The 15456-nt window shown below is 47.5% G+C and overlaps 1 protein-coding gene across 1 annotated transcript in view; it reads right to left on the minus strand.

The window, feature by feature from the left end:
• Positions 1-2225: 2225 nt before the first annotated feature.
• LOC135114272 (uncharacterized) overlaps positions 2226-15456 on the minus strand; it is a 147167-nt gene continuing 133936 nt past the window's right edge. Inside the window, exon 6 of the mRNA XM_064030145.1 lies at positions 2226-2554. Coding sequence (XP_063886215.1) covers positions 2372-2554 — 183 coding nt within the window. The 3' untranslated portion in view covers positions 2226-2371. The remainder of the gene's footprint in view (positions 2555-15456) is intronic.

Raw genomic sequence — 15456 nt, forward strand, 5'->3', positions numbered from 1 at the left:
CCATTTGTGACATATTCATTCATACATATTAAACAATAAAAAAAAACAAATCACCACCTCCACCAGCTTCGCCGCCGTCAATATCACAAAAACAAATATCTTAATTCCCTTCTGGGAAAGCGTTTCGGTTCACTGTGTTTCAAGCAACGGTTAATGTTCACATGTTATCATTTATTCATTGATTTTTTCTTCCCTCCAGACCGTGTAACAAGTTTTGATGCTTAACAGGAAAGCTTGTCCCTCCCTCCACCCCCCAACCCAACTCTGCAGTCTCCTGTCCCTTATCCTCGCTAAGCCTCCCTCCATACTAGGCACCCTACGTTCTCTCAACTCCCTCTTACTCTCACATCATGACCACCACCCTCACCACGCCCCAGCCACTCCACAACCACGCCCCAGCCACCCCACACACCACCACCCCGCCCCAGCCACTCCACACCCCACCACCACGCCCCAGCCACCCCACACCCCACCACCACGCGCCAGCCACTCCACACCCCACCACCACGCCCCAGCCACTCCACACCCCACCATCACGCCCCAGCCACTCCACACGCCACCACCACACCCCAGCCATCCCACACCCCACCACCATGCCCCAGCCACCCCACACCCCACCACCACGCCCCAACCACCCCACAGCCCACCACTACGCCCCGGCCACTCCATCCCGCCCCCCAACACACACACACAACGAATCACGACAATGAATTAGCCTTGCTGTGGTGCGTGGCAATGTGGCGGCGATCAGCGGGCCCTTGGACAGCAACGTAAGTGCGGCCTTAGTCGCACCTCGCACAGTACACATGTGGGGGAAAACATAAGCACGCGCGCGCACGCACGCACACACGCGTAACATTTAGTATAATATAAAGTTGCACAATTCACTGTTATGAGGTATGTAGATACATGGTGCATAGTGACGGTGACTAACGAGGCAGTACATCTGGAGTCCTAGGCGGGGTGGGGCAGGGAGAGGGTGTGGGGTCAGCGAGCAACAGGTATCCCTATGCCACACACCGATGAGCCGCTGCACAGTCAACAAACAAAGGATCAATCTCCTGCTCCCTTCTCCCGGAACTCCATACTTTGTCCTGCCCTAAGCTTATTTGCGATTACTTTTTAACGTGATGATTCATATGTGGCTTACGTTTATTGTCTTAATGGTCACTCCTGGCGGGGCCCTGCGTGATGGCTGGGCACGTGTGTTTATGGTGGCACGTCCTGAAGGTCTTGCCGCCCACTGGGCCTACATATACCTGGTCCAAGGCACAACGGAAAGTGCGTGTATGTATGTATGTATATATATATATATATATATATATATATATATATATATATATATATATATATATATATATATATATATATATATATATATATATATATATATATATCATAAATAAAAAAATAAAAAAAAAGATATGATGGAATTGGTTCTCTCAAATACAGTGGCAGATGAATGAAATGGACTCAGTAATCGGGCTGGTAGTGCTGAATCATTAGGAAGCTTTAGAAGATGAGATAAACCTATGGATGAGGATGATAGATGGAAATGTTTCATTCAGGGACTGCCGTGTGTAGGCCTGACGGCTTCTTGTACCTCCCATTTCCTTATGTTCTTATAATCCATCCCGGCCCACGCGTTGACTATTTTGATTCACTTCAAGACACACGACAAATTGGTGCTAATAGTTGGGGTTGATGGCCTGACTAAAACTCTGTCGCTCCATTACAGTGACCACTCATCACAACCAGCCTTATAAGGTCCAACAGGTCTGCTGCTGCTTTACGTTTACAAGATTACTCAATACTCGTCTCCGTTGCCCTCTGTATCACTTCGTAAACAAAACACGCGAGAAAGTGTTAAGTCAATTCCTGAAGAGGCTGACTAGTGGACTGACTAATACGATACAATGATGGGGTGTCATGGCGCTGCACATAAAAAAAAAAAAAAACATAACATACCATACTTCAATATTACTCTTAAAAGAAGATAAAGTAAAATAAAACAGCACAACAGAAACAATGTAAAAAAAATCTACTAATCACTTAGACTAGTCATCACAAATCAGGGAGGCCAGGCAGCCTCTCCTCGCCCAGAACAGCAGTCATCAGGGTGCACAGAACCAGTAATCCTGAACCGACATCAGCCTCCACTTTTTGGTACAACTAATCACCATGTCTCTGCCTATAAAAGGTTAGTTGTCATGTATCTAATCTCTCTCTCTCTCTCTCTCTCTCTCTCTCTCTCTCTCTCTCTCTCTCTCTCTCTCTCTCTCTCTCTCTCTCTCTCTCTCTCTCTCTCTCTCTCTCTCTCTCTAACTGATAAAAGATGTCCCTCTGAAAATTTATTTGAGAATTATCGAAATCACACGACAGAAAATGTGATTAGGATATAATGTTTGCACACACACACACACACACACACACACACACACACACACACACACACACACACACACACACACACACACACACACCAGCAGCAGCAGCTCACCTCACTGATGCTAACACTCCGGCACACATCGAGGAAAACACCAACACAACATACCTGTAGGAAAGAAACATCAATTAATACCTGTGAATCATACAAGGTTACATCCTATACTTGTACAATACTGAATATACTTCACGCTAAAGAAAGGACTCTCCTCTCCCTCATTCTCACTTCTCTCATTCATGCCTCCTGTGACCTCCTCGTTCTCCTTCTGCCACCTCCTGTTCCTCCTACTCGCCTCTCTTACCACTCATTTCTTCCCTTTCCCTCCCCCTGCCCATTTTTTTTTTTTTTATTAACTTCTCCACTTCACCCTCTTCCCTTCTCCCCTTCTTCGAACTCCTCTCCTCACCTTCCTCCTCCTCCCCACGGCAAGGGAGCCCCCACCGTGAACCCTTCGTATCAACATTTAATCCTCTGACAAACAATCAAATCCTAAGGTGCCAAGGGTTTTTACGGAACACTAAATATCACTTGTCAAAATAGAGGGAGTGAACCCAAGCCAAGACCTTCTGGGTCCCCTAATATTGACTTTCGTCTCCACTCTCCCTGCCCAGACCTACTTCCCCTCTTCTCCCCTCAGGTGTCTGCCCCTTTGAACACCTAACACATAATAATAAACGTGACAGTCCACCCGGCCCTCAAGACCCGCCAGCTGTGCCCTCGCGTACCGACAACAGGCCATTATTTCCCTTCACTCCGAACACCGAATACTGAGGCGCCTCCTGCCGACGGCGTGTTAGCGGCTCCACCACGAGCTCCCAAAGGCGTGACGTCCACCCGCGGAGACTTGTTACGTGCCAGGAGGCCGAAAGGAGCACCGAGGGTAAAGAAAACAGGTGGTGTGAGGTGAAGGAAAGAGTAATGTATGGAGGGAGAGAGAGAGAGAGAGAGAGAGAGAGAGAGAGAGAGAGAGAGAGAGAGAGAGAGAGAGAGAGAGAGAGAGAGAGAGAGAGAGAGAGAGAGAGAGAGAATGGTAGGTATGAGGAAACGTAAGAGTGCGTGGAAGGAAAGGAAGGAAAAGAAATGTAAAGGAGGAAGATGTTTACAAGAAGAGGAGACAGAAAAGAAGGAAAAGTATGACGAGACAGTATTAGGAATGCTTGCGAAAGAGAATGTGAAAGGGGAGGAGGAAGGAAACTGATAGCGTGAGGGAAGATCTTTCACTGTAAAGAGGAAGTCATGAGAGAATGAGGAATGCAGGGAGAGGAAACAAGGGAGAAGTAACGGAAGGCCGGGAGTGCGGGGGTTGGGCGAGGGGCTGAAGGAAGAGGAAGTAGTGAGGGAGAGAGTGGTGTGAGGGGGAGGGAAGCGGAGACAAAAAACACTGACAAAGAAACAATGGTGTGGGGAGAGAATAAGAGGGAGAGGCGGGGAAAGGGTGACTCAGAGATGAGCTAATACGAAACACAGATCTGTTGAACCTTGAAAGGGGGACTGATGGTGATGGTGGTTCAATATGCATACAAATGAGTAAATAAATTGTGGGTTTATATGAGCGAGGTACAGTACGATGATCATCTGCCGTGAGTGAGGGGGGGAGAGTGACAGAGCAGGGAGACAAGTGTGAGGGGGATGGTGCGAGTGTGAATTGGGGGTAGCGAGACTGGGAAAATATTGCATGGGAGACATGTAGGCGTGCTGTAGGAGATGGGTGTGAGTGTGCGCAGGAGAATGAGGAAAGGATGTGAGACCGAGAATGAGTGTGAGAGTGAGGAAGGGGTGAAGAATGAGCAGAGGTGACGAGAGAGGTGTGAAGATGAGGAATGGTGTGAAAAGGATTGTGAGTTTGGGGGTGAAAGGGAGTGTAAGGGTGAGGAAGAGTGAGAGTGTGAATAGGAGTGAGAGTGAGAAAAGTCGTGAGGAGAGCGTGAATGTGTCACAGTCCTGTTTAGGCTTTTCATTCTTACTCTTTCTGGCCATTTTTCAACAATGAGATGTAATAACATGTTTTGTGCCTTGACTTTTCTCATCTCGACAAAGCTGCGTCGTTGTTGTCGGCCGAGAGATGGCGTGGTGTGCCATTAGTCTTACGATTACGTACACTTCAGGTTGAGCCAGAAAACGTTTTCAAGCAACGTTTTCTAGCATTATCTATTTTGTTACCCATTAATTTAAAACAAGAAACATTAAAATTATTTTATCTCCTATAATAAAATACTTCACAACAAACATTTTTCTTCTATTTCCCTTGTCAGACAATCAACGTATTCCTCTATTTTTATAATTAATTCTTTATGAAAAGAAACATAATGCGGCTATCTGAAGGTTTTATTTATTTATTTATTTATTTTATTTATTTTATTTGTTTATTTATTTATTTATTTTTTGGGGGGGCGGAGCGAGGGAGATGAAAAGGTGATTATGAAGATACGAAAAAGATAATACAAAAAAAAAAAAAATCTCGTGAGACACGTAGCCAAGGCCATACACTGCTAGGGTGACAGACAATGCTATCCGTCTCACCAAGAAACAGCCGTGATTCAGGATCAAACCTGATGCGAGCCGAGCACTGCATCAAAGCTACCCAGCACCTTTTTTGGGGATAACTTGGGGTGGATAGCGGTACGAAGAGAGTTTTACCTTATCTTGGTTTACAGGCTGTAGTTTGTCGCTATTCACATGTTATAAAAACGTATAGCCATGTGGCGAGGTGCACTACATCTAAAATGAAACTAGGCACAACTGACCACAAGATAAGCAACAGTCATCAAAATATAACACATAAAACTTTTTTTTTCTTACAGCGTTTAGATGAGATGAGGGCAGGCAAGCACCGTGGCTGTTCCTCCCTTCAATCCACCAGGAGCAGCCTGCGTGCCGTGCATCTCCCCTATTCACTTCTCTCTCTCCGTTAATGCAGGCGCAGAAATTAAGTCCTGTACGCCTTCATGATTGTTCACTGGCATCGTTTACTTCGAGAAATTTGTTTTAAAATTGATAAAAGAAAATGCAAATGTATTAGTGCCGAATTACGTCTGAGAATCGTGCCTCTACTATGCCATTTGCGCAGTCTCGGCCTTTGGTGGTGTGGGCGACGAAGGGCGCTGTATGGCCCGGCGGGGAAGGGTAGCGGGTCTTGCAAAGTCCCGTTGCTGCCGAAGCATCATCCATTGCCGCAGGTCATGTAGGAAAATGGAAAACTGAGGACTAAACATAAAAAAAAAAAATACTTTTTAGAAATAATAATGTGTACAAGTGTTGTCTAGAGGCTGTGCATGCAGCGCCCCAGGGACGGACTGAGAGGTTTTAGGTTATTAAAGCTTTTCTCTCTGGCTATATCACAATCATTTACATGTCTCTCTGTACTCGTATTTTACGCTGGAACGTCAAGATAAGCGCCTCACACGCCTCTGTGTACGATGGTGGTGGAAGAGGAAGAGGGAGAGAGGGAGGGAGAGAGTCGGGAAGGTGGGGGTTGAAAGTGTATACGTGCGCGAGAGGAAGGGTGCGAGTGGTTATAAGCCGACGTGGGTTTAACCATCTAGCAGCAAGACGGCACAGATACGCTACACTCTAGCGTCTCTAGTCTATATAGTTGCTCAAGACAATCCTCAGGAAGATGATGCGCGGCTCCGTGTTGCCTGCCGGGGCAATACAACACCCGCAGTGCCTCAAATAACGAGACGGAGACCCTATATGAACCACAGACAAAACAGCATGGCGGGGAAGCAGATCATTTGTCAATGGTACCGGGCGGCGACGGAGGAAGGCTGCAGACGGCAGGAGGCGGGAGGCGGGCCAGTCTGTGGTGCTGGATGGACAACATTCCTGCATCGTAGATGTTCCGCCCTGTTTGGAGTGGACGCGAAAATACCATTCCATATCCGCCCCCATGTTCAGGAAACCTGTCCCATGCCGCTCCTCCCGAGAACTAGGGACCGCTGATCCCCACCACCGCATTTATCCTGCCCATCAAGACGCTCACACCACTTTACGAACCTCCAAATCACTCTCCATGACTCAATGGAGTGTACTTGTACACTACCACGCACGAGCATGATGCTTCTCAAATAACGCCTCTGGATGAATTCTTGCAGGTCTGGATGGCAGGCAGGATTCTTCATGTCACGCTTCCAGAGGCCCATATCGCCCTAGCCGCCCCTGTTGCTCCCGCTGTCCAAGTGTGTGTTGTGGGGCAGCATGACGGGTAACCTTCAACCACTCAATCATCTCAAAACAGTGACGAAAAGGCGAGCTTTTGGACAGACTCAAACGTGACCTCACATTGATGACTTCCGTGACCTGAAGACTCAGTCGTCTCCTTCCAACCAAACACACAAAAACAACTGTACTATGATGCATGTGTGTGTGTGTGTGTGTGTGTGTGTGTGTGTGTGTGTGTGTGTGTGTGTGTGTATATATATATATATATATATATATATATATATATATATATATATATATATATATATATATATATATATATATATATATATATATATATATATATATATAAAGCTGCGAATAATACACCAACAAAATGACAAATATGAGTTCTTAGTCCTGTTCATGTTGATGCATTATTCATATAGCGAAAGACCTCTCTCTCTCTCTCTCTCTCTCTCTCTCTCTCTCTCTCTCTCTCTCTCTCTCTCTCTCTCTCTCTCTCTCTCTCTCTCTCTCTCTCTCTCTCTCTCCGCTCTGATTACTGAATGTCTTATCTTACGCTGCGAATAGGAAAATTTTAAGGAAACTAAGAAATGAAAAAATAATGTTGGAGGACTGTGGTGAAACATTTGCAACAAAAACACAAACAGGTTAACGATGACGTGCCGTGCAGGGAGTGACATCACTGGCGAGTGTTGATATACAATGGATCACAAGTGCACGACAAATACCGCGGCGACTACCGTGCAGCACACACAACACGCCCCATCGTTAATCCCCGCTGCTGACAGGATTCACGAATCAACTCTATGGTCTGCAACACCCTGGTGTATTGCACATGTGGAGGGGTCAGTTTAAGTCGTCAAACGAGCTACAGTGATTTGAAAAATCTAAGTCGCTCCTCACAACAATATATCTTATACAGAAATATCGTACGTGTTTCCTGAACTCTTTCATCTTTTTCACTAATAAACTTTGGAATACTCTGCCTGATTGTTTTCTACTTTCCAACGACATTTTTACGAGAGTATCAAGATACCTCCAAAACTAAATCGGCTAACCCTTTCAGGACTCTCTCTCTCTCTCTCTCTCTCTCTCTCTCTCTCTCTCTCTCTCTCTCTCTCTCTCTCTCTCTCTCTCTCTCTCTCTCTCTCTCTCTCTCTCTCTCTCTCTCTCCATAATTTATGGTAGTGGCAGTTTAAGCATTCTTTCTTTTAATGGTAGTGACATTTTTTTTTTTTTCTAGTTAACATTAGCAGTCCTTGTCCAGCCTCCCCTTCATACTACCCGGAGAATATTTTCCTGCGTACTGCCTGGAGAATATACGATACATCTGATATCCACGAACATTTGTAATGAGACTTAGGAGCAAACCTTGAATGAGAAAGCCTTCATCTGAAAGAAAAGCGTGTGTGATCTGCGTTTTTGTAGTTCCAAGCAGAGGAATAAAACAAGTGAAGGAACCCTGTCGGTGAAGCGAGAGTCGGGCTGTCCTCCCTCTCTCCATCGCCTCCACTGGCTCTCAGTCCCTCCACGTAGTCTTGACCGCAATAACCCAACGTTACGAGGGAGCAGGGAGGGACGCCACGCACGGCAATCAGGACACGAACACAGGCCGAGTGGAGGCATGAAGAAATAGCGAAATGTGCTGATGGTAGTGCAGGCCGCCAGGCAGGACACAGTGGGGGGCCAGCACAGAGGTGGTCTGACTTAAAGAAGAGAAAAAGAAAATGAAAGCCTGAAGGGAATCGCCATCGCAATGACGAGGCTGAGAGGCGCGAAGATGAGCGAGCTGTGAAGCGGCGGTGGAACGCAGGTACAGGTACAACTTGACGGACGAGGCGGGCCGTGACCATGTTGTGAGAACATGAGGGGAAAAACTCACGGTAGTATACGGGAAAAAGGTGCAAACACGCGTTTTATTGGGGTAAACATTTAGGTCTGAACGTCAATGTTTACAAGCCAACATAAACAGATGCCCGCCCTGGCAGGTCCCGTCAACCACCTCCTGTTTGTTTTGTCTACTTACTCCGTCGAGGAAGGAACAGCGCCCCGTCACAGTCGGCTGGCGGCGCTGAGTCTTACATTAGGGCTTCTCCTTATCATACAAACATCGTCTCCGTCACGCAGCCTCCCTTCCCGACACTCACCCTGACAGCGAAGACAGAGGGTAAAAAACACCTGAGGAGCAACAGGCGGCTGACGACTCGCGGGTAAATATGACGATGAATCCCAAATGGTAGACCTCTAGCGGGGAGGTTTGGGAAGCCCGCGAGATAAAACATGCTCCGACCACCGCCATCCGTCACTCAATCATTCCTAGCATTCCACTCCCTTTCCTCTGTATCATCTTCCACTTGTTACAACCTTCAGTTAGATGCGGTGTGAGCACGAGCCACCATACAAAAGATGCTAGATTTTCTCAACAAAACCAGGTTTTTACACATGTTAAAGTAAGATGTATTGAGGTGGAGAGATGTTAAGTAGAGGGTGGTCTGACGGGAATGATGACGCATGGAGAGGTGAGTGACAAAGGACTTGCTGGCGGGCTGCTGCCGACACTCCGGTGTGACACACCACCTCATCCTCCAGTGTGAACAAATTAACTGTACACTTATGTGCATCTGCTGAGCGCACATCCGTGCAGGTGTCAACATGCAGATCTTTAACTGAGAATGATGAGACTACCTTTAATGCGATGGACGAATGGAACAATATACTTTGGTGTTCCAAGAATCACCGAGGCCCTCCAGGAAGGGGCGCGCAAGTCTTCCCGCCCAACACCTGATCCTCGACAACACCACAATGAAACTCTACGGGCAGTAACCACCCGTGGGAGGCGCGGGTTGAACACCTCATTATATCAGTTACAATACATGGCGAGAAGATCGTATGAAAGGGCACATATTATGGGGCGCAAAATGAAGAATGCGAATGTTTGTATGCAAGAGGTGAAGAGAAGGGCGGGCCAGAGGGTGGTGGGCAGGAAGAGGGCGGCGCCCACTTCAACACTCGCCCGCCAGGGGAGGCCCCTCAACCTCCATCATCCCCTAACACGCCGCCGCCACCTCCACACTTCATCATGGCCCACACCGTAATTGCTCGGCCGCCCACTAACTTGCCCTTCCTGATCTACGACCGCCCCTCGCCTCGCCTCACCCAAGCTCTCACTCCTCGCCGTCCGCCGCCCGACCGTCCCCGTCCCCGCCACCGCTCCTCTGACGGCAGGCCTAACCATCCGTCGCTCCCTGCTACCCTGACTTGAGGAGCCTCCTGCCGCAGCCACCTGACTACCACTCTGTCGTGAACTTGGGCGTTCATTATCACTGTTATTCTTGCTGTCATTATAATAACAGTAATAATATAATGTCATTATAATAATAGTGACAATTACTACTACTATTATTATTATTATTATTATTATTATTATTATTATTATTATTATTATTATTATTATTAATATTATTACTAATACACTATTCCTTATCAAAACTATTATTATTATTACTATCATCATCATTATTATCACTAGTATTAATTTCATCATTCATCATTACTGGTGCTATTTTATTCTTCTTATTTGATGTTCTTGTTACGGCTGAATGTGTGTGTGTGTGTGTGTGTGTGTGTGTGTGTGTGTGTGTGTGTGTGTGTGTGTGTGTGTGTGTGTGTGTGTGTGTGTGTGTGTGTGTGTGTGTGTGTGTGTGTGTGTGTGTGTGTAGGGGTTTGTACAGCACAGTGAGAAACGGGGAGAGGGGTGTTGGGGCTGGGGCCATTAAGCTGCTCCACGCCCAGCTGGTCAACGAGGCCAAGACTTGCCTGGCTCGGCTACTCAATACTGTATCCACTGAGAACAGCGGCGGCGGTGGCGGCGGCGCGCTCCTCAGCCTCTACCCCACCTCTTCCCTTACTTGGCTTCACACTTCCCCTCTCTAAACGCGGTCTTAGAGACCATTATGTATTCTATGACAATCCTTCTCCTGTTTGGTGGCGATCCTTCGCAGGAAAGCATACTGCGTACATGTGTTTATTTCTTTCTTGTGACGCAAAATAGATAAAAGGTTATTTTAAGGAAAACTATCGCATTATTAATTATCCTTCACACCGTAGCACATATCTGCCCCTGACCGAAAACCTGATAATCTGGTGAATCTATTTTCTAAGTGGTAGAGTCTACGGTGAACCACAAGTGGGCGGCGCCCCGAGGCCTCCTCTCTCCCCATTGACCAGCGATGCTGTGTGCTGGGAGGAAGGGGACGGGGGACGGGGAGAGGGTGTCGGGAGCTCCCCCTCATGCGATGCTCCTCCCTGGGCGAGTGAGCACACGCCCAAGTCTCGGTTCGCCCAGTTCCTTCATACGGTCAGCGGCCCCTGCCGGCCAAGGCCCGCCTGGCGACAAAAGACATTCTCCACTCAAGTCACTGGTTATTGTTTGCTTAGTTTACGATCTGATTTTCGAGTCCTGACCAGTAAGCTCCTTTGGTGGTGGCAATACGTACATGTTTTACAAATATATAAACGAAGACAGACAATTTAAGACCAAGTCAATGCATCCCTTATTCAACACCCGTGTTAAGACAGTGCCAGAAGTCACTCAACAGTGCCGTCCTCCCTGGAGCCAGGGAAGTATACTCAACACCCCCGCCTTCGTTCATTCGTTCACATCATCCCAAAGAATTAAAATTCAAGTCACTTCAAACCTATTTAAATTCAAGGAACGATTGTACCTGTGGCCTGCTCCGTCGGGAGTTCGGCGGGCGGGCATACAGCTCCCGGAGTCTGCCTCGCCCCGGCCCCCGCCCCAGGAGGTACTGGCGGCGGCGGCTGGTGCGACCCCTCGTTAACACGGGCGATGGTGGGGAAGCTACGTGCAGCGGGTCAGTCGCCCTTATTGCTATGCTAGGGCTGGCCCTGCTGGAAGCTTACTACCTCCCCAGACAGCATTCTAATAACCTTATACATGACAACGAGGTCGCTTCACTTTGGGTAATGCGTGCCTCGCTGCAAATGTTGCTGTGGTCTTGGTTCATTTGTCGGACGCACTTCATCTCGCGTCGTTCCCACTTAGTACTTTTGATTTATGGTGCTCTGGCCGGCCACCCTCCTGCTTCCCCACTCCTTCGCTATCCTCCCAAACCCAGGATCTCTTTGTTTTACCCACCTTCACCAACTAATATTCACTCAAGATTTACTGCATTATTTTTTTTTCCTGTAAACACCTTTCAAGACGAGAACTAAGGAGATGCAGAGAATCGTAACATAACACAAAATAAAACAATGAAATAAGAGTTCAGCATAGGACTCAGCATTTGACATGGCTCTCTCTGAAACATATAACAACAAAATACATTTCAGGACCCACAACAGCATTCGCAACACATACAACGCAGCACAAGGACGGGGAGATAGCACGTCTTCCATACTGCGATTGAGTAACCTCGACAGAGAGTGAAGGAGCCACGACCCTCACCTCTCCCCTGGGCGGACACTTTACCAATACTGATTTTTGTTTCCTTCAAGGTCCCTCCGGCAGACGGTTACCGCAGGGTATCTAAACTGGAGGACGGACACGACCCTCGCTCAGGGACGAAAGGCACGAGGAAATGCAGAATCGCGGAGGGAGAGACCCTTGCATATCCACCGGACGCCACACTCCCACCTCATCACCTCACACACGGCGGGCGAGCGCTCACCCACACTCACACCCACAGGCATACCCCCTCTCCCTCCATCTCCCCCACACAAATACATACATACACACACACACACACACACACACACACACACACACTTACTCACCACACCCCGCTGCGCCTCATCATGGTGAGAGGAAGAACGTTGGTGGCTCTCGGTGCTAGGAGCAAACGCTGCTATACAACTAGCGCTTCACTGCGGGTGCTGAAAGTCATACTTTCTACCCACACAAACGAATGTGGAGGAGGAAACTTGAGAAGGAAAGAGAGAAGGAAAGAGAAAAGAAAGAGCTGAATAACGGAGATGGAACAGTAGGAAGAATGGAAGGAAGAGAGGGAGGAAGGAGAAAGTAAAGAGACAGGATAGTGTGTGTGGAGGATGAGGAAGTATAGAGCCAGAAAAGAAACACAGGAATAAGGCAGGTGGCCTACATCCCGGCAACAACAGGACTCGGGCTCCCGATGGCCGTCTCCCGCTATTATTCATCTTCCCATCCACTTGGACTAACTGAGACGTCACACATGTGGTTTATGTTGGCTGTGTGTGTGTGTGTGTGTGTGTGTGTGTGTGTGTGTGTGTGTGTGTGTGTGTGTGTGTGTGTGTGTGTGTGTGTGTGTGTGTGTGTGTGTGTGTGTGTGTGTGTGTGTGTGTGTGTGTGTGTGTGTGTGTGTGTGAAAAGTTACGTGGTTCTTACGCCCCCGGTAATGTTTGATCCAGCACAAAGGAGGAGGCAGCGTGACTCCCGTGTCAGGCAGGAGGCTAAGGCTGATATGAAGCCATCACATGTTGGTGTTTACAGGCAGTCCACCTGACAATATTGTAGCCAGTGTATGTGCCAGGCGGTGCACTACATAGGCAGGAAGGGACATACAAGGCCACCACTATAAACGCTCACAACCACTGACAACAAGCTCCAATATACCCCGTGCACACACAAACACGAGCAAATCATTACCTGTGTTAAGCCGGTAACATTTTTTTGAGAAGAGAAAGAGAAATAACTAAAAAAAGATGCATGATAAAATGAATGCGAAGATATTTGTATATTAGGAATGGCTAAAACAAAGGAATAACACAGGTTGCGAGACGAGTGCAGCGCAATGTAAGATAATGGCGGGCCACGAGGAACACAGCGAGACAACTGTTATCAGTAAGACAAACATTTCTGAAATCAGTACAAAATACTTTATGCTGCACCATAAATAATCTTCTTGAATATTCTTTGTTCATTAGCGTTACAACAACAACAACAACAACAACAACAACAACAACAACAACAAACAAGCGGCACCCAGGGAGCTTGCCTTGCCAGGTACTCCTACAAGAGAGGTCCCGTAAAAGGAGGAACCCCTGAAGGGAAATCTACAGGAAGTTTTTTTTTTTTTTTTTGATCCGCATAAATATCCGGATCCGCCTCATAATCTAATCAATTGTCCCTTGGCCCAAAGCCAAACTTTTTAAAAATTTTTATAGAAATTCGTAGATAACTTGTGGAGATATCTTTCTGACAAACAGAGACAGACAAACATAGAGACAGAAGCGCGCACATACCCACCCACCCACACACAGAGAATAATAATAATAATAATAATAATAATAATAATAATAATAATAATAATAATAATAATGTGATGGTGCCAGAAGTAGTGCTACAATTATTACTGATTTTTTACGATGGGCAGAGAGCAGTAATGAATTGCGATGGGCAGGCAAACACTTGACAGATGAGCCGGACAGAGACGGACACGGAGGCGAGGGTACACTGCTGAGAAATGCAAGTCGGCAGGACGTGAATACTGAGTCGCATGGGAGAGTAGGGAGACGGAGACGGAGAGGGGGAGAGAGGGGGAGAGAGAGAGAGAGAGAGAGAGAGAGAGAGAGAGAGAGAGAGAGAGAGAGAGAGAGAGAGAGAGAGAGAGAGAGAGAGAGAGAGAGAGAGAGAGAGAGAGAGAGAGAGAGAGAGGAGTATCAGGCAGGGAAGGCAAGGGAACAGGAAGGCAGGAGAGCAGAAGGCGGTGAGGGACAAGGAACAGGAGGGAGTTGAGTGAGGCCTGCACTAAGGAAAGACAGACTCATTATTAATTTAGGCAAGACAAAGAAGTAGATGAAGGAGAGGAAAGAGGTTTGGTGAGCCGAGGAGGAGGAGGAGGAGGAGGAGGAGGAGGTTAACAGAATGGTGGATGAAAATGCAATGAGGGGATGCACTCTGAATGTACTGGAAGTGTGGGTAGGAAGGGTGCTGGGGAATGGAAAGTCGGGGAAAGGGGAGGTGATGGGGACACGGAAGCGAGGTGACAGAAGGCCATACTGGACACACAACGTGAAGCCAGAACAAGAAGAGGTGGATGCAGGATATACAGGCAGGCACGGGATATGCCAGACAAGGAAACAATAGGAAGGAAACCCAAGATAAAGATTTAGGAAGTAAACGGAGAGGAAGAAAACGAAGTCCAAATGAAATGAAATGTGAAGACAAATATTCTTGAAAAGTGATAAAATGAAGAAAGATGGTGAATGGAAATTGTAAGAAAGGGGAGAAAAAAGTGAAGAACGTAGAGTAAAAGATAGAAGATAAAAAGAGGAACACAGACAGACTGCAAAGATATGAGGGGAGAGAAAGTAAACGGAAAAAGCTGACAAGATGAAGGCAAAAATGCAATAATACGAAGATGTGAGAAAAAAAAAAAAACAGGATGAAAGCAGGAACGGCTAGACAGGGACAGGGGTGGACAAGAGAGAGAGAGAGAGAGAGAGAGAGAGAGAGAGAGAGAGAGAGAGAGAGAGAGAGAGAGAGAGAGAGAGAGAGAGAGAGAGAGAGAGAGAGAGAGAGAGAGGGGGGGGAGCAGGGTAGTGACAGAGGCAAGGAGACAGGGAGGCAGAGGCGCAGAACGAAGCGGGCAGACAGGACCGGTCCTATGTGACGCGCCATCCATCATCACTACTCCGCCACCACACACTCCCACCACACTCCCCGCCACCACACACTTCCTCCACACTCCCCACCACCACACACTTCCTCCACACTCCCCACCACCACACACTCCCTCCACACTCCCCGCCACCACACACTCCCTCCACTCTCCCCACCACCACACACTCCCTCCACTCTCCCCGCCACCACACACACTTCCTCCTCACTCCCCGCCACCACA

The sequence above is a fragment of the Scylla paramamosain genome, chromosome 27, assembly GCF_035594125.1.
Source record: "Scylla paramamosain isolate STU-SP2022 chromosome 27, ASM3559412v1, whole genome shotgun sequence".
In the NCBI taxonomy this organism is placed as follows: domain Eukaryota; kingdom Metazoa; phylum Arthropoda; class Malacostraca; order Decapoda; family Portunidae; genus Scylla; species Scylla paramamosain.